Source organism: Indicator indicator, chromosome 10 (assembly GCF_027791375.1).
Source record: "Indicator indicator isolate 239-I01 chromosome 10, UM_Iind_1.1, whole genome shotgun sequence".
In the NCBI taxonomy this organism is placed as follows: Eukaryota; Metazoa; Chordata; class Aves; order Piciformes; family Indicatoridae; genus Indicator; species Indicator indicator.
In genome coordinates this window covers 34,385,271-34,405,562 of record NC_072019.1, presented here as the reverse complement: position 1 = coordinate 34,405,562, position 20,292 = coordinate 34,385,271, and the positions used below count along the sequence as shown (strand labels likewise).

The following is a 20,292-nucleotide window of genomic DNA, read 5'->3' as shown; positions in this document are numbered from 1 at the left end:
CTTTTTCTTCTTTGATGTCCTCTTTGTTGCAGACTTCAGTGCAGAAAATCACTGACACTTTAGAACGATTTTTTTCCTTCTCTTTCAAGTCAGTGAGAAACCAAATAATTTAAAAATTTCAAAGGTGATGCATAAAACATTAATCTAGTGTAATAACATGGCACCACCCCCCTCCCCCAAAGACAAATCATAACCCTGACAGCACTGTTTTGCCAGCAGTGGCTTTTTGAATGCTCACAGCTGTGTAACTCCTTTTTCAGTCCTGTCTGCCTTTTCTGGTGTTCACCACGCTTACTAAGCAAGCTGCAACATAAAAGGGGAACAGCTGAAAGAAGATAAACTTGAAAGGTTCACAGATTTAGTCTCAGTTAGCCATGAAACTTGTTTGAAGCACCTGAGAAAGAAGCATCACTTTTTCCAAGGGCCTGCTTAGTTGAAACGTTGAGAAAAAAATCTCTGTGCGCAAGAGACACAGCAGGGAGGAGCTCTGAGTCTTGGGCATTTCTAGTTGTGCACAGAAAGCTACTGCTTTTTTTTTTTTTTTCCCCCAGTCACATTTTTGCTTCTATAAGAAACTTTTAGGTGCAAACAATGTTCTCCCTTATGGAAGTAGCTTCAATTTTTTCTTAATTCAGTTTTTATGTCAAGTCTGCTGAATAATTTGCTAAGAATTTGGGTGGGGGGGAAGGTGGTGAAAGTACAAAACTGCATCACTTCTTCTTTGACAAGTTTAAAAATGGGAGGATGAACATGATCTGAGGCTTATATCAGATTTGAAGCACAAATCCTTGAAGGTCACTTAAGAACCAGTGATACTGCACTGCTGCACAACAGTACAGGAGTTACTGTGGCAGTTGATTCTTTATTAAAATGATTGTTCTTAGGTTTGCCTTAGGTTTGGCTAGGTTTAAGGAGACTGTGTGGCAGTGTTTCCTGTGTTAGGAAACTGGGGTTGGAGAGAGCTCCTGTGGCACAAGTGCTCTGCTTTTCATAAGGGGAACCCTTGATCTTTTTGCTCTGTCTTGATTTTTGGGGGGGAATTTCTACGTGAAGGGGTTTTGAGGCTAGCGTGGTGAGCTAGGTCTGCTTTCCAGTGCTGTCTGCCATAGGATTGCTGCTTCTCCACAGAACTGGTGGTCAGACATATTTGACTCCTAATTACTTTTCTCCAGGCTAGCTCCATTTTTGTGTGCCTGTTTGGTTTTGAGGCACACTTCTACCTCCCTTTTGAAAGAGCTTCTTCCCCATGATCCATTCTGATACGTGGAGATGGGAGGTCTTCTGACAGCCCTTTTTCTCCAATGGAGATGTTCTTCAGAAAGTATGCTATCTCTGTACCTCACAGTGGATATTCATTCTAAAGTGATTGTTCCCAGCAGAAGAGAAAAGTGGCAGTTTCTAGCTCTGCTTTTACCTCCTCCTTTAAGGAAATGACACTGTTGTATCATTGCAAATTAAGATGCAAGGAGACAGAACCGCCTGTTCCTCAACACAGGGAACTCGCTTTGTCTTAAAAATAGACACCCTTTATAAAAGTCTTCCCAAGTTAGATGAAAAATACATTTTTTTTTTCCAAATGGCTTTCTCAGATAAATTCAGTTCAGATAAAATTAAGTATGAACAGTTACACTTTTACTTACACATTGCACATCAAGGCTTAAGTGTAAAAATCCAGTCCTTCTTTGTATAGAATAAAAAGAGATTCTTGTTCTATTTCATGCCTGTGATGCCTCTTCTTCCCATTGTGTCCTTTGCAAATATTTTGGCACCTTAGCACCTTTGAAGCAAGTGATGCCATGAAAATTAGCATGGATTGTACTCTGCAGCAAGTGAACGATCCTTCTGACTATAGATTCAGCTCTTGAGGCCACTGAAAAGCTCTTGGAAATGTCACCCACACTCAAGCATTGCCTCATCTGAGCTGCAGTGCACAAAGGACACACTGTGCAGCAGGCAGTCCACTTTCTTCAATCTTTGCAGCAATGGAGATCCTCCCATTTTCATAGTCAGCTTTGGTGGAGCATGAACACCATTCACATCTTGGAGCTGATCTCTGGTTTCAGCTGAGAACTGTGTCGTTAGCTGTGACCAAGTAGCTTTCGCTCTGGCTTTTTAGCTCCCAACCAATAGCAAATACCTTCCTGACTCAACAACAAGGATCTGTGGACTAGTGTGGTGAACTCACTGAAGGAGGGTAACAGCTTGCTTGCTAGAGGATGAACAGAAAGTCTGGCATGTTGTCACTGTGCCTTTTCCAATGTGTTAGTGCTGAATTGCTCACCATTACTCTTTGTTCATCGACATAGTTCATTTTGATGCTCTTCCATGGCAGGGATCTAAAACTCTGAGGTGTCAGTCTGGGCTGGAAGGCCTGTGCTGGGCTTGTTTTTCCATTATTCCTTCTCCTGAAGCTGCTGCGGTCTGCCTGAATGAGCTCTGCAGTGTGGTAAATTGCTTCATCCGTCTGGACTCCCAAGTACAATGAGTTAGGGAGAGCACAACTGGTGCAAGTTCTCAGACAGCTTCAGTGTTCCCCCTATTCACCTATCAGAAACCAGCAGTTACCCTCTTGGAATCACAAATCAAGGATTTTCCTCATGGCCTTTGCAGAAGGAGCACTTTGCTTTCAAACATTGACTTGTTTGACTAACGCTAGGGAAACCTACTCTGTCTGCAAGGCTTTAGCCAGCCATTGCTGCTATCAACTCTTCTCTGTCCCCAGCAGTTCTAGAGAAGTTAACTAATGAGAAGCTACTAAATCATTAGTAGAAAACAGTTTTCTGCACTCAGCTGGGACGTTTATCCTAAAGCTTAGAAACTCTATGTATTTTTCTATTTTTTTTTTTTTAGTAGCACTGAAAAGGGGGTTCCATCCAGTCTCTGAGGAGGGGTGGAAATTCCTGCTCAGTTTCCTGGATGGCTGCAGCAGTGGCTGTGTTGCCCCATGTGATAGTGCAGCCACATCAGGAAGTGCAACCCATTAGCAGTGAAATGAGCATCACTTTTATCTGCTCCATGGAATCCATGTATGTATGGTCTGGCATTAAACTGAAGGGAGGACATGGGCTGAAGAGCCAGCAGCTTAGGCTGAGGTCTAATGAGCCTCAATAAATAACACCAGGTGAAGTAACCTGTTGGGTGAAGAATGCTGGTCACAGCTTTCCTTGACAATCAGCAGAGATTTTTGATGAAGTCATAAACATGGATCCAACTACTATGATTTGGAAACACCCAGCTGTGATTGTTCAGCTAAAGCAGTAGCCCAGGATCATGCTTTGATTCATCACTGACACAGCTCTATTACAATCTACAATGAACACATGCTGTCATGGATGGGTCATCAAAAGACTCTCCTGTTCTGGCAGTGCCTTGCCTCAGGTTGTCTCCCACTGTAGTGATACAGCACTCAAAGCTTGGCTTGGGAAACTGCCTTTTAGAAAATATAGCAGCGTAGAAGAGGATCAGATCAAACATTTCCTCCCATTTTAGCATTAAACTCTACACTGAGTTGCCTTTAGTGTTTTCAGTTCATTTGTGGCCTGGGTCCAAAGATGGTGGGATGGTAGCTTTGACAGCTTGCATGCCTCTGGCCCAACAGAAGCATTGTGTAATGCTCCTCAGTGTTGAAAAGGGCTTCACTAGAGGTCAGACCCAGAGAGCAAAAGGCACTCCCAGGAGTTTAAATACAACTCTCTTGCCCTCCTCTTCCACCTCCGAGATGCATTTCTTCACCTCCTCAAGCACGAAAACACAGCAGCAAATGTGATGACCATGAGATGACCAAGACACAGCTGCCCCTCAGGGAGGAAGAGGAGAAGATAAAGAGGTGAGTCACATTGTTTACTGCTGCACAGGGGAATGGGTAATGGTTGGAAACATCACCCATGAACAAGAAGGAAAAGCCTGAAGAGCCTCAGCCTGTATTGCTGCTTTTCTCATGATGTCTGCAGCTGGCTCCCTGTGACAGGCTGCATGCCAGTGTGCTTTGTCAGCACAAAATATTTGTTAAAGATGCTATCTGGGTTTCCTGCAGGTGTTTAACAAAAGAATTGCTTTACAAAGCTGCCCAGTCAATCCCTTGTCTCCAAGATGTATGAACAGCAAAGCAGCCAATACCTGCGGTGCACCGTGGTGAAGTTGTGCATGGTGTTTGCTCTTCAGTTTAGGACTGGGCTGCTGTGCTGTTAGGGAAGACATGGACCTGATGGAGCAGGTCCAGAGGAGGGCCACCAAAATGATCAGGGGGTTGGAGCTGCTCTGCTGTGAGGACAGGCTGAGGGAGCTGGGGGTGTTCAGCCTGGATGAGTTCCTGTGTGATGGTATAGGTGATCCTGCTCTGCCAGGGGGGTTGGACTGGATGATCTCTCAAGGTCCCTTCCAGCCCCTGACATTCTGTGATTCTGTGTTCAACCTGGAGAAGAGGAGGCTCCAGGGAAACCTAATAGCAGCCTGCCAGTACCTGAAGGGGGCTACAGGAAGGCTGGAGAGAGACTGTTTGCAAAGGCCTGCAGTGACAGGAGGAGGGACAATGGCTTCAAACTAGAGAAGAGCAGATTTAGATTGGATGTTAGGAACAAGTTCTTCACTATGAGGGTGGTGGAACACTGGAACAGGTTGCCCAGGGAGGTGGTTGAGGCTCCTTCCCCAGAGATATTCAAGGTCAGGCTTAGCAAGGCCCTGGGCAACCTGATCTAGTTGGGGATGTCCCTGCTGACTGCAGGGAGGTTGGACTGGATGAGCTTTGGAGGTGCCTTCCAGCCTGGACCATTCTGTGATTTTCTGGAGTTTTTACATCTCTGGCCCTACTCCCTTGCATTGCTGGTGAAACATAGGTAAAAATGCTTATTTAGAATTCTGCTTGTGTTGAAATTCTGGTGTCTCCTTGGCTGTGTCACAGAAAGAATACAAACCAAAACAGTCATGAGCCCCACCCCTGGCATGTTCTCCTTAGGGCCTGCTTGAATTCAAAAAAAGAAAAAAAAAAGGAAAAAAAGGAGGAAAAAAACCCCCACAACTAACACACAAAACCCCAACCCCCCACATTCTCTCATGTTAATCAGGTGCCGTAACAACAGCTGCAGGTCTGTGGCTGAAAATCAGTGTACAATGTGGTGAGACTAAGAGGCTAGGTGGAGGCTCTAATCTTCTGGCCAGTTTTCTCTCACTGTTGCTCTGATCCTGTAGCACACAGGGTCTGGAAGGAAAGGAACACAGGATCACAGGATGCTACGGGTTGGAAGGCACCTCTGGAGATCTTTGAGTCCAACCCCCCTACCAGAGTAAGGCCATACAGTCACAGTACTAAGGAACATCTTCCTTAGCCCTGGTGGTGTGTGGTGCTGGGGCCACAGGGGCTGTTCTTTGGTGCTGCTAGTGTCACAGGTGCAGCTCTAGGCTGAGCTGGTGTTTTGTTGGTGAATGTGATGCTTTTCCTGATACCTTGGGAAAGGTACTGGTGTGAACTTTGAAGACAGCCTCTACTATGCAGAAATGCAGAATGGGAACTTGATCTCCAGCAGTTAGCAGAGTTCAGTACATCAGTGGAGGCAGGCGAAGCAATGTCATTTAACTCTGGAAGAGAAAATAGCTGGCTCATGTTCAGGGTCATCTTCATGTAGCCAATACTGCTGGCATCACTGCCCAGGTTGCAGCACACCTTCTGTTGGGCAGCTGCAAAGCCTTTTAGAAGCACCCAGAAGGGTCAGTTTCAGTCATAGAATTCCAGGTTGGAAAGGACCTCAAGGATCATCTGGTCCAACCTTTCCTGGCAAAAGCCCAGCACCCTGTCCAGCCAAATCTTAGAACTATCCAATGCTGGGGACTCCACCAATGCCTTGGGGAGCTTATTCCAATGGCTGATTGTTCTTGCTGTGAAAAACCTGCTGGTTTCATTCTTCTGGCTTGTGGATGGGTGTCTGGGTCCTGGGTCAGCTTCTGCTCGTTCCGTGGTGCTGGGCTCATCGCTGATGCAAGTCATTGTTGGTACTGCTGAGGATCAGCAGCAATCCCAGGTGTGGTGCCTTTGCTCCACCTGCATGGAAGTGTGTGAGCTGTCACATGGACAGGTGAAGAAAGGGCATGCAGGGATGTAGCCAAATCTGCTGGGAAAGGGATCAGAACCGTTGGAACTCGTACACTCAGCACCTTAAGAAAGGTGAGCTGCAGTTGTGACAAAGGTTTGACACCTTTGCAGGTGATGGCTGAGGAGGACGGGGGGAAGTTAAAGACCTTTGCTAATAGTTTGCTGTGGGATGGTGTGCAGTGTCTATGGCCTTCTGCAGGCAGAAATCCCAAGACAAATCTACAAGAGCCCTTCGGTGAGCTAACCTCACCAGAACAGCAGTTTTAGGCTGCAGTTGAAGGGCATCAGTTTCTACTCTGGAAGAGCAGAGCTCTGCCTCATAGGGACAGTGTCTGGGACAGCTCCATCCTGCTCAGAAAATAGTTTTGGAGGGATGGATCTTTTTTTTTTCTTTTTTTCTTTTTCCCCTTGGATTTCTGCTGTGTCCATCTCCCTCCATCTGCTTACCTGATGTGAATTCTTGATGAGACAAACAGCTAACACTAATGTGGCAGAAGGGTAGGAAAAACATGGTAAAAAGGGGAGAGTTTGTCTTTCTCTAGTGAGAACCCTGGTAAAAGTGCCTCTAAGTGAGGAAAAGCCTGGCCTGTAGTGTCTATGGAAAATGCCTGCCCAGCCATTGGGGACTGAGCAGAAACTGTTGGATGCTGAGTTGTTGTTGAAATGCCTTAGTTTAAATGAAGGCAAAAATATTTGAGGGGTTGGTGCTGCAAAGAAGTTTCTGCTGTTATTGCTGGTGCTTGTCCAGCTGAGAGGACAGAAGGGGTCCTGACTGAGATGGGTTAAAAACTGGCTGGAGGGCCAGGCCCAGAGAGTGGTGGTGAATGGTGCCACATCCAGCTGGCAGCCTGTCACTAGTGGTGTCCCCCAGGGATCACTGCTGGGCCCCATCCTGTTCAATATCTTTATTGATGATCTGGACAAGGGGATTGAGTCCATCATCAGTAAATTTGCAGATGACACCAAGCTGGGAGCAGGTGTTGATCTGTTGGAGGGTAGGAGAGCTCTGCAGAGGGACCTGGACAGGCTGGATGGGTGGGCAGAGGCCAATGGGATGAGATTGAACAAGGCTAAGTGCAGGGTTCTACACTTTGGCCACAACAACCCCAAGCAGCGCTACAGGCTAGGGACAGAGTGGCTGGAGAGCAGCCAGGCAGAGAGGGACCCTGGGGGTGCTGGTTGATAGTAGCTGAACATGAGCCAGCAGTGTGCCCAGGGGGCCAAGAAGGCCAATGGCATCCTGGCCTGTGTCAGGAGTAGTGTAGCCAGCAGGACAAGGGAGGTTATTCTTCCCCTGTACTCAGCACTGGTCAGGCCACACCTTGAGTCCTGTGTCCAGTTCTGGGCTCCTCAATTCAAGAGAGATGTTGAGGTACTGGAAGGTGTCCAGAGAAGGGCAACAAGGCTGGGGAGGGGTCTGGAGCACAGCCCTGTGAGGAGAGGCTGAGGGAGCTGGGGGTGTTTAGCCTGGAGAAGAGGAGGCTCAGGGCAGACCTCATTGCTGTCTACAACTACCTGAAGGGAGGTTGTAGCCAGGTGGGGGTTGGTCTCTTCTCCCAGGCAACCAGCAGCAGAAGGAGGGGACACAGTCTCAAGCTGTGCCAGGGGAGGTCTAGGCTGGATGTTAGGAGGAAGTTCTTCACAGAGAGAGATTGGCCATTGGAATGTGCTGCCCAGGGAGGTGGTGGAGTCACCATCCCTGGAGATGTTCAAGAGAAGCCTGGATGAGGCACTTAGTGCCATGGTCTAGTTGATTGGAAAGGGCTGGGTGATAGGTTGGACTGGAGGATCCTGGAGGTCTCTTCCAACCTGGTTGATTCTATGATTCTAAGGGTGAGGGCTTTGGGGTTTGTTTGTGGCACGGTCAGTGCCCCCTTGCTGAGGAAGTGCCTTCATGCTGCTGGGAACATGTGCAGGCATCTTCACAAACCTTTTCTTCATTTCACATTCCTCTTTGCAGCTTTCCCTTAGCTAACTGCCAGTGCAGAGAGGAGATTGTAATGTATCAGGTGCCAGCATCCAAATTTTGGATGCCTAAATCAAAAATAGGCTTTGTTGCAGAGTATGCTTAGCCTCTTTTTTTATTCAAAAGGCAATAATTACCTTTGCATTTCATACCACGAATGCCAAAGCCCCTACCTCTTATCCCAGAACAAGTTTAGAAGCAAGATAATCTTCAAGGGAGGGATAGCATAAATTATGTTCTTTAAATGCTATATAAAAGGAGAAGTTAATCCTTGCAGTGAAATTTTATTCTGGGTATTAAGAAAAGTTCTTCAGCTCAGATTTTCTTCATGGGTTGTTTGGTTTTTTTTTTTTTTAATAGGTCATCAACTGCTATGTATGTTTTTAATAAAAATGTGGTGTCTGCAATAAACTCTTATTTGTAAGAAGCCAGCAGCCCCTTTGTTCCCAAGTCCCTTTCATCCCAGGATTCAGCTGAGAGGAGGTCTTGTGTGTTTGGTTTCAGCTTCTTGCCATTTACTGACCCCACAGCCTGCCTCAGAAGAATTGGCATCTTCACCACCATTGCACAAGGACAGGAAATCTCGAAGGCTTGAAACTGTGGCAGCTGAAGCAAGTTCAGGTATTTCACCATCAGCCTCTAAAAGCAGAGTTCTGCCACTGTGAAGAGAGCCTTCCCAACACCCATTTGCTTTAACCACTGGGAAGCTGTGAGACAGTTGGAGCTATTAAAATCAACGTGCTTAAAAACCCTTCTGCAGCACTAGCTCCTCACACAGACATTCTCTGGGTCTCTTTATGTTCACATTTTACAATTCTCTCCCAGATTTAGCTAAGGACCTGACAAGAAGTCCTAAGGATTAGCAGCCTCAGATAGAAAATTATTGCATTGGTAATCCCAGCAGCATGCAAGTTTTTCAGCATCAAGGTCTCTATAAAATTGAGTATTCATTACCTGTCATTGCATTGCTCTTGCCTCACATGTGTAGGGATTTTGGGTTTGCCTGCTGTATGACATAAGAGTCCATTTCCTACACTCTGCAAATATAATTTAACAATTTCCTTGCTGTGGAAGCATCTGGGATGTTGTTAGTGCTCTTGGTCCCTACCTGCTCTACTTCTGTTGCAGGTCTGAGCCTTTAATGGGGAGAGGGGGTTGCTAGGAGATGCTGCAGTGTCTATCAGGGACTGGAGAGGTGTGGACTTTCACACTCAATGTCTCTTGTGCTGCTGCCTGAAATGGCAGAGAACCAAGCATGATGATCCACTTGGCTGGTTCCAAGTCTGTGCCAGAATTGTTATGCAGTCATGGGTCTGAAGTACAAATATTGTTGCATGAATGGTTTTCATCACACTGCACAGCCTGTGTGCAGTGCTTGAGAGAACATTTTTGGATGACCGTTTGCTTGGCTACTTACAGTAGCTGTGAGAGTTGGTGGTTTGGATTTTTTTTTTTTCTCCTTCAAAATGCTTTGCAGTCATCTTACTATGGGCCCTGTTCTCCCTGAACATACAGTCCTGGCAGATGAGAATGATCAGGGAGTTGGAGCACCTCTGCTACAAAGACAGGCTGAGAGAGCTGGGGGTGTTCAGCCGGGAGAGGAGAAGGCTCTGGGGAGACCTAATAGGAGCCTGCCAGTACCTGAAGGGGGCTACAGGAAGGCTGCAGAGAGACTGTTTGCAAAGGGCTGCAGGGACAGGAGGAGGGACAATGGCTTCAAACTAGAGAAGATGTTAGGAACAAGTTCTTCACTATGAGGGTGGTGGAACACTGGAACAGGTTGCCCAGGGAGGTGGTTGCAGCTCCTTACCTGGAGAGATTCAAGGTCAGGCTTGACGAGGCCCTGGGCAGCCTGATCTAGTTGGGGATGTCCCTGCTGACTGCAGGGAGGTCAGACTGGATGAGCGTTGGAGGTTCCTTCCAGCCTGGACCATTCTGTGATGCTAAGAAGGGAGGTAGATGAACAGGTCTAAAGGAGAAGGAGCCAGCCCTTTACACTTACTGTAGTTAGGGAACAGTTGTGCTCTAAATGGAACATCTAACAGGTTTGAAGTAGAAGTAATTTATTAGACACCTCTGAGCCAGGAGGCAAATATTATCTTTATCTTACAAATGGTGGAATTAAGACAGATGTGGTTTCACAACTGTAGCTGAAATTCAGGTTACACATTATTATTTTGTGCTCAATTACTTCTCTGAATTAGAAATCATCCAGAACAGTGTTGCACCTCAAAACTTGGGAAAAAAAATTATTTGGTTTATTTGTTATATTTACACATTTCTCTTTAAGCTCAAATTTTAACTTTTTGGAATTACTTTTTTTTCCTGTAATCATCTCTGGGTTCTGTAACTTTTTCCCATTAGCGAGTAAGTAGATCACTGTTAAAGTTCAACTATACAGAGCACCTAGGAAAGCATTCAGCTCAGTAATTGGTCACTTCATGATGCTTTCAAATCTTTCTTCATCAAATCATGTAGTAAATAAAGAGTGAGTACCAACATGGAAGTTAGGTTTGGTCAAACTGTTCATTTACCAGTTTTTAACAAGAGAAAGAGAAGGAAACGATACCTCACGTGGACAGTGTTGTACCAAAAAAAGAAACCAAACTCCCCAGACAAAAGAGAGGAGACAAGGAAACACACATGGAATGTTGAAAAGGAACAGTGATATTGCACAACTTCAGGTCTCTCTTCCCAGATTTTCTTCCTTGGGATTAGGTATGACTGAATCCAGCAAAACACTGTCCAGATAAACGTGTAGCAATTTGAGTGAATCTAGAGCTGCAGACTGCCTCCACTTTCTTCTGACTGCTACTTGGGAGTTCTCCTCTAAGAGCAGGTTGCTGTCAGCTGCAGGAATAATCAATCAGTCAAGATATTGCCTCTCCCTGTGGCTGACCAACCCTTCAAACACACCAGGCACAGTTCTGCTCTACTGTACATACAGTAAGTCGTCAAAGTACTTGGGTCTCTAAACACATCTTTTGTACCAAGTACTCAAACTCTGTATGAAAACCAATCAAGAAGCTCCTCGACTTGTGGTGGCTAACTTCAGACTGCAGCTGATTTTGCAAGAGCAGGACTTCTCAACATGTCAGCCCTGCATTACAAGTCACAGCAGGGTATGGTAAGGGCAGGGGAAAAGACAAAATGAAAAGAAACGAAACTCTGATAAGTGGCTAAAAGGTCTTTACAACTCCCATATTTGCTAGGCCATCTCTTAACAAGCAGATGCCATTAGCTACAGAGATTTACTTCTTTGTGTCCCTACAGCAGTCCTGTTCTCCCCCTCAGCTGCCAGCACGACAGCCTGTGCTTAGGTAAACTTTGCACTTCCCAGCAGAACAAAATACATTTTTCTCATCTCTGCTTTCATCTCTGTTTGGTGGACTGGTGTGTCAGCCAGCAGGGCTTAACAGATACATTTAATGCAGGAGACTGAGAGACAGTATCTTTATTCTTAACTTCTGGTAACCTAAGAACTACAAGAACAAGAGATGCAGTATCCATTTGCTATGATTCAAGACAACCATTTTTAGGGAGGGGGAAAAAAAAGTAGAGGAAGTGATTAATGTCAACACTACATTGGCTCCAATTTTTTTTTTTTTTCAGTTGTGGCAGCTTAGGTATTTATCATCCATCTGGCCCATGTTTAAGCTGATCAAGTTCAAGGTGACATAGTAAAGGTTTCAGGACTGTTGTTTCATCATAAAAATTATGAACCCACAATTTTCCCCCTAGGGCTTGTGTCAGACCTTCCACATCACTTGTAGAAAAGGGATAATGCATCTCGGTTTGCTTACAAGCTAGGAGATCACTGTAAAGTCTGCATATTCCTAACTGCAAACAAAACAAAACAAAAATATAGCACTTTTAAACAGGTTATAAATAAACTGGTTTTCAAGCATAGAGCCAGCCCAACAATAACAATACACTATTAAAAAGACCTAAGGCAATGAATTCCATCTCCAATGGAAGGAAAAAAAAAAGGGGAAGGAAAAAAACCCCAAAAACAAACAAAAAAAGGAACTGTGCAAACAAGCTTAAAACTATTTCTTTGTGCCAGTGTTATAAAATGTAGATTTCAATAAAGCCTTGACCCAAATGCCAGGACTTGTGAAAAGAATCAGAACAAAACTGGTTATTTTATTTAGGGGAAGGGGGGGGAAGTACTCTTATCTTGCTGCTAATAAAATTGGATACAGGCAGTTCAAACATTTACAGTTGCTGTAACACTTTACACAATTCCTATATATGGGTGTAAGAACAAACAAGGTCAAGGCTTTACATTAAAAATAACAACCTACTTCTCTAGAGTCTCTAAAATACTATGCTGTTGGGTTTTTTTCTCCAATATTTGCAGCCATTCAGGATTTTTTTTTTAATTTATTTATTAGGAAATGTATATACTTTGTGCATGATCTTAATTCCTAATTCCTGGCTCTTTGGGCTGAATGACAAAAGGATCAAACCCATTGGAAGTGGATGGTGTCCTTGAAGGTTCAGCAGAGAAACCCCTGGCTCAGTTAGTTTCGTAAGATGAAAGCAGTGCTGCATCCACTGGCTCCATGCAGGATGGACAGGTAAAGGATCTCATCAACCAGTCATCTATACAGTCCAGGTGGTAAATGTGCATGCATGGCAGGAATCGGATAGGGTCCCCATAAACAAAGTCCATCATACAAATGACGCATCTGGGGGAACAAAAGTGTTGTTACAAAAATCATGAAAACAGTGCAGTCTTTTACTCCTGGGTGATACAGTTGAGTCAAACTACTACTACTTGTAGATAACTGTGAGGAGGAGTTCTTAACTCCCTCAGTAGTGACCCCACCAAGCACTAGAGTTTTTTGAGTGATACATTTGAGTCAAACTTTTACTACTTATAGATAACTCTGAGGAGGAGTTCTTAGCTCAGTCAGTGGTGGCTCCACCAAGCACTAGAGTTTTTTGAGTGATACAGTTGAGTTGAGTCAAACTTTTAGTAATTGCTTATATAACTGTGAGGATGAGTTCTTAGCTCTGTCAGTGGTAGCTCCACCAAGCACTATTTTTTTTTTTTTTTTGTGGTTTGCAGCATACCTGCCCACAGTTACAGCGTTAGGGAGGGCAGGAAGCCTGCTGTAGGCATGGCAGGGGTAGCTCAGCAGACAGCATAAAGTTAGAAATGGGAGGCATGAAGGTAACTATGACATTACTTCCCCGTGAAGAGAGGATAAAGGGGGAAAAAGCCAAACACCATGGGTTTCCTGTAACAGGGAAGCAAACTTTATAGTGAAGAGCCTGCTGCATGGCCATGGTTTTTCATAAAGTTACATTAAATTACAGTCCCTGGAAATGGGGCAAAACCAGGAGGGCAAGACCAGGTACCATAAAGTAGTGCAAGAGCCACATGAGGCGAGTTGTGTTGCTGTCACTTACTCTCTGATCTTCTTCTCGGAGCCGTCTCTTCCAGGATCATAGACTCCTTTGGGTAGATGCTGAATAAGACCTATCCTCTGCGCTATTCTGATCTGCTCCTCTTCTGTCAGCTGTGTTGCCAGCCGAGTCTGGCTAGGAGTTGGATGATAAACAGGAACAGGGACCTGCTCCTAAAATTGAAATACTTCAGTTAAAGCAAACAGAGAAGCATTTGTAGCATTTCATAGAATGGTCCAGGCTGGAAAGGGACCTCCAAAGCTCATCCAGTCTGACCTCCCCACAGTCAGCAGGGACATCCCCAACTAGATCAGGCTGCCCAGGGCCTCCACCAGCCTCATCTTGAATATCTCCAGGGAAGGAGCCTCAACCACCTCCCTGGGCAACCTGTTCCAGTGTTCCACTACCCTCATGGTGCAGAACTTGTTCCTAACATCCAATCTAAATCTGCTCTGCTCTAGTTTGAAGCCATTGTCCCTCCTCCTGTCACTGCAGGCCTTTGCAAACAGTCTCCCTCCAGCCTCCTTGCATGCAGTCCCCTTCAGGTACTGGCAGGCTGCTATTAGGTCTCCCCAGAGCCTCCTCTTCTCCAGGTTGAACACCCCCAGCTCCCTCAGCCTGCTCTTGCAGCAGAGGTGCTCCAACCCCCTGATCATTTTCGTGGCCCTCCTCTGAACCCTCTCCATCATAGCACAGTACAGGCAGCATAGTGAACTTTTCCTCCTAAGCCTACAAATGCTTATAGCATCTGTCATTCTTACTTTGCAATTTTGGGGGCTATAATGATATTGAGAATGGGATAAAGAATTGAGGGCAGTATCTCAAGTCAGGGTCTGCCCATAGTTTTTTCTTCTGCAAAACATTTTTATTTCAAAGAATCATTCATACCTAAAATACACATAGGAACTCCAGACAACAGCAGGTAAATCATCTGGACAAGCACCTGGAGGAATGCTCAGATACTGAACCGAGCACCATGACAGCCAAGGAAGAGTCACAGAATCACAGAATTGTCAGGGTTGGAAGGGACCTCAAGGATCATCCAGTTCCAACCCCTCTGCCATGGGCAGGGACACCTCACACTACAGCAGGTTGCTCACAGCCACATCCAGCCTGGCTGCAAAAACCTCCAGGGATGAGGCTTCTATTACCTCCCTGTTCCAGTGTCTCACCACCCTCATGGGGAAGAATTTCTTCCTAACATCCAATCTGAATCTCTCCCCATTTCTAGTTTTGTTCCATTCCCCTGAGTCCTATCACTACCTGACACCCTAAAAAGTCCCTCCCCAGCTTTCTTGTAGGCCCCCTTCAGATACTGGAAGGCCACTGGAGTCCCCAGTATCTGCAATGAAAAGAAGATTTGCTTTTTTACGTTTAGGAAGAGCTATTTGCCAAGATGAGGAGAATGCCTGTTGTTCTTAAGGGCTTTAGAGAGGGAGGTTTCATTGGCTCTGTAATACCTAAAATTGATGTGAACTGTTCTGAGCAACACAAGCTCCAATCCGTAACTGCAGTTTTCATTCTTGTGTGTTCAAAAGATGTCACCCAGACACAAGACAGGCTTAAGAAAAGAGTCTTAAGCTTCTTCTCATACATTCACATGATTTTACAAGTCCTCCCAAGCTGGACTTCAACAGCTCTATGGTTAATCCACACATTTCCCAAACAAAAAATAGGCAATGCATAGCTGTGATGCAGCCCTTCCTCTGTCACCTTCTCAACAGCTTCTTTTGAATATGAAGAAGCATTAGATCAGGTATCTTCACCTACATGTATATGAACATGATACTTCAAATAATGTCACTTGCCTTCTAAACCACAAACTAGAGATAACACTTAGGACAGTGCTGGCCTGTAGCAGTAAATCTGCTGTTCAGAGTGAGACCATTTCTTGCAAGAGACCTATCTTAATCACAGAATTACACAATGTCAGGGGCTGGAAGGGACCTTGAAAGCTCATCCACTCCAACCCTCTGCCAGAGCAGGATCACCTAGAACAGGTCACACAGGAATACATCCAACGTGGTAGTTCTTAAACAGCAGGAGTTAAACAGTCAGCTGTTAGATAAGCTCTCCAAATACATCTGGTGCATCACAAACAACAGCATTGATTCACCTGTCTGAAAAATGCAGAAGTTGATGTTTTAGAGGACACTGCTGCAGAACAAGCAGACTGCAGGATTGTGCACCTGCTCTGCAGGAAGCACTGATACAGCACACACCACCTCCCACCAGGTGCCTGCTGCCAAGTGCCTGATTGTTCATCCCTGACTTGGGAAAGATGTGGGGTTTTGCTGTCTGATAGAGCAACCACCTCCTGAAATCACAGAATCACAGAACCATTCAGGTTGGAAAAGCCCCTCAGCATCACCAAGTCCAACCCAGAACCCTACTCTACAAGGGTCACCCCTAACCATAGCCCCAAGCACCACATCCAAACCACCTTGAAACACATCCAGTCTTGGGGACTCCACCACCTCCCTGGGCAGCACATTCCAATCCCTGACCACTCTTGCTGTGGAAAAATATTCCCTACTGTCCAGTCTAGACCTACCCAGTCACAGCTTGAGGCCATTCCCTCTTGTTCTATCACTAATTACCTGTGAGAAGAGACCAGCACCAACCTCTCCACAAGGTCCTTTCAGGGAGTTGTAGAGAGCCATGAGGTCTCCCCTCAGCCTCCTCTTTTCCAAACTAACCATCCCCAGCTCCTTCAGTTGCTCTTCATCAGATTTACTCTCCAGGCCCTTCACAGCTTCCTTCCCTCCTCTGCCCTGGCACCAGCACCTCCACATCTCTCTGGGATTGAGGTGCCCAAAACTGGACACAACACTCAAGGTGTGACCTCACCAGGGCTGAGTCCCAGAGGACAATCCCCTCCCTGCTCCTGCTGGACACAGCATTTCTGATCCCAGCCAGGATGCCTTTGGCTCTCTTGGCCACCTGGGCACACTGCTGGCTCCCATTCAGTTGCTCAAATGTGTGTGCCCTTGAGAGCGTGGACTGCTGCGGGCATCTCCTGTTCTCCCTTTGCCTTTTGGGCTGCTCCGGCACCAGTCCAGTGCAGAGCACGCAGTGCTCAACTGATACCAGCACCTGACAAGGGGCAGATATGGGGCTGAGCACCCCTAACACTGTGCTAGGCAAACCTGATAAAGCCGTTTTTCCTTCACTGCTAGAAAGCAGGGCAAGTGGAAGGACAGACAGGACTCCTGAAGGCTGAGAGAGAGCAGCCTGAGGAGCATGCAGCCTCTCACCAGCCAGAGCTGAGGGGACCCATCAGTGGAAGTCTTTGCTTACCAGAACTACTAACAAAACTTACAGGTCTGCCTGGCAGTTCTTCTTCTAACACAGTGCCTATCACTTGCAGCTCAGCTGGGAGGTAAAATTCACAGCCTTCTCTTAATTTAGCTATGCTAGGACTTTCCCTTCTGATTTCCTAGCAGAACTCAGAGGAATTATGAGAAGGTGCAGGTGGTTCTGCAAGTCTGATTAACTTCCTGACTACTCTAAAGTGTATTCACAGACAACTTTAGATCTGCTGCCTTTTAATGGTTTCAACTATCTTAAGTGCATCCTAATCATTGTTTGGCCATGGAAAAGCACCAGCTGAAGGTAGGGACCTGTCAGATGTGACAGTATTTGTGATGTAGCTCTGCCACCTTTGGTGCCAGCAAAACAAAACATTATTTCCCCTCCCAAGTGCTGCAGCCCCTCTGCACTGAACACATCAACTAAAGGAAGAGTCCAGTCCTGGTTTTAAGTTTCAAGAACTTAACACCACAAACTATCAGTAACTAGTTTTTCCCCAAGGCTTTGCTATGCTTCTTTGGGCAGAAGATTAAACCACTAGCAGAAGACATTACTGCACCTCCTTTCTTTGTCACAAAGGCAAACACAACTCTGAGCACCTGGAGAGAGCTGCACCTTCCTTCCCAGCTCACTGGGAAAGGGCAGCAGTGTCACTGACTGCATGCATGGCACAGGCAGGTGCCAGGAAGGACAGGAGGGGCAGAGGCTGCTGCAGTTAATATAGCTGCCCTTGGCAAAACACTGACTGCCAGTGCAGATGCAGAAACAGAAGGAAGGGCAAGAGCAGGAAACGGGAAGAAGATCCAAGAAACTCTCCAAATGCCTCAAAGCAGCAGGTGACAACTGGCAGTGACTGCCTACAGCTGAAGGCCAGCAGTTACACAGCAAAAGGAAACTACAGTTGAGGAAGACTGTTGCAAGTTCAAACTATCACATCTGAACAACTCTGAAATGAGAAATCAGTCACACTGACTGACTGACAGCTGCTCCAGTTAAGGTTAATTAACACAGCTTTTGAGCCTGTAATAAGCCAAACAAGAAGGAAAGCTCCTCCTCCTGTCTTAGTCTTTTTACAGGCACTTGCTGCAAGCAACCAGCCAGGGACAATGTACTGGGTCAATCCAAGTACTCTTCTCATCTTCCCTGTGGAGACCTGAAGAAGAGGGTCTGATAACCTCCTCCCCATGCCAAATACACAGATCCTTTCCTGGCTCCCAGTGTTGCACGGAAACACTCCTTTTGGGTCCTGTCTCAGGTTCCCTCCCCACAGAGCCACCACCCTGTGCTGCATGTCTGATGTAACCACTTCAGGCAGAAATGTGCAGTTGCCAGCTGTGGGCTTCTCCACTTTCACACCAGACTAGAAGCTCTTGTCAGATGAGTACCCCTGGGTGAAAATTGGGGGGGGGGTTTCTCACCCACAGCTTCTTGCTTGTGAATATAAACCACTGGGGTCAGTGTGGCAGTCTAGCTATTGAGGAAAACACACAAGTGACTGCACAGTACCCATCCTGGGGTGCACTTCCTTAATAGGCTATCTGGTGGCACTTCAGGCTCCTCTCCTAGCTGCCAGTCAAAGCCTGCCTGAACTGTGCTAGCAGTCCACTGGATCCAAGCACAGCAGTGCCATGGAAGAATACAGCTGCACACATGGCAGTTACATGGACAAGGACCTTTTCAAACCAGTCCCCTCCCCTCCAGAGATGTTTGTACCTGTAGGAGCCTAAAACCCTTTTAAAACTATTCATTCATGAGACTATGCCAACCCAGAGTACTCTAACTTAGCTCATTGAAGTGACATTTGGAATACCCAGAGGGGTCAAAGTAAGGGATGGAGTAGACTGCATGAAATGTCCCCTCAACTAGACTCTGGCCACCACCACCCTAACCTTTGAGCATCGTTGAGCAGAGCTGCTCCAGCCCTGGCAGAGCTGCTGCAGCCCTGGCAGAGCCGCCGGCACGCACCCAGCCTGGCCCCACATGTGGCAGCCACTGCATCACCACACTGGCAACTGCACCCTCTGGTTTCTCCACTAACAAATCCCTGAAGCATTTTTGGAAGTTAAGCTCAGCAGACTGCAATTTGAAGCTGCCTGCAAGGCCAGAGTGCAGCCCAGCCGGTGCAGGTTCATCACCCTCTGCAAATCTTTCACAGTTGATAATGGTGACTTTTATCAGCCCATGCTAAGGCAAGGTCCTGTTCACTCCAGAAGGGATGTGCAAGGTAACTATGTGAGAATTTGAGACTTCAGTTAACTTACATTTGCAGCAGGAGGCCTCCTGACCTCTACAGATACTGTACTGCCCAACCAGGTATTATCTGGCTCCAAAGATGAGCATGTATTTATTGCACTTATACCTCACTTTTCCCATCTACCATGGAAAATGGTTGGTTTTTTTGCAGTCAAAATTACAAAATACTGAACTTCTGGCCAAAGTCTGTAAAGATGTCAGGCACTTCAAACTAAGATGAAGTTTCATGTTAGCTCTAGTCCTCCATCAAAAAACCAAACCAAACCAAACCAAAAACTAAAAGAGGCCGAAACAAATAATCACAGAATGTTAGGGGCTGGAAGGGCCCTCAAAAGCTCATCCAGTCCAACCCCCTGCCAGAGCAGGAGCACCTAGAGCAGATCACACAGGAACACAGCCAGGCAGGTCTTGAATATCTCTAGAGAGGGAGACTCCACAATTCCCCTGGGCAGCCTGTTCCACTGTTCTGTCAACCTCACGGAGAAAAAAAAAATTCTTCATGTTTCCATGGAACTTCCTATGCTTCAACTTCCACCATTGCCCCTTGTGCTGTCATTGGGCATCACCCAGCAGAGCCTGGCTCCAGCCTCTTGGCACTCCCCCTGCACATCTTTATCAACAGCAATGAGGTCACCTCTCAGGCTCCTCCTCTCCAAGCTACAGAGCCCTCAGCTCCCTCAGGCTCTCCTCATAAGGAAGATGTTCCACTCCCTTCATCATTTTTGTAGCTCTGCACTGGACTCTTTCAAGCAGTTCCCTGAGGTCCTTCCTGACCTGAGGGGCCCAGAACTGGACACAATATTCCAGATGCAGCCTCACCAGGGCAGAGTAGAGGGGGAGGAGAACCTCTCTCAACCTTCTGACCACAGCCCTTCTAATCCCCCCCAGGCCACAAGAACACATTGCTGGCTCATGGTTACCCTCCCATCCACCAGGACCCCCAGGTCCTTTTCCCCTTCACTGCTCTCCGACAGGTCTCAAAACACTGACGTCTTAGTGTCAAGCAATGAAATAATTAAAAAAAAAAAAAAAATCACAAATCACATTCTGTCACTTAATTTGCCTTAACCAATTTTTTCCCCCCATATTAATTCAGTAATGATAAAACAACTCAGATGGCTGCAGTCCTGCAGAAACAACATTTTCCTCGTGCACAAAGTAAGTGGTGTCAGCAAAAGTTTCCCTTGCTTTCTGTGCACAGAAATAGTTTGTTCCTGATGTTTATGCTGCCCTTACAACAGCATTAATTTAAACTCCGGGA

At 46.2% G+C, this 20,292-nt stretch overlaps 1 protein-coding gene across 1 annotated transcript in view; it reads right to left on the bottom strand.

Annotated features, from left to right (window-relative positions):
• Window positions 1–10,128: 10,128 nt before the first annotated feature.
• Window positions 10,129–20,292, bottom strand: part of RNF11 (ring finger protein 11) — a 41,794-nt gene continuing 31,630 nt past the window's right edge. The window contains exons 2-3 of the mRNA XM_054384034.1: window positions 13,470–13,639; window positions 10,129–12,742 (exon numbers count right to left, since the gene is read on the bottom strand). Coding sequence (XP_054240009.1) covers window positions 12,571–12,742; window positions 13,470–13,639 — 342 coding nt within the window. The 3' untranslated portion in view covers window positions 10,129–12,570. The remainder of the gene's footprint in view (window positions 12,743–13,469; window positions 13,640–20,292) is intronic.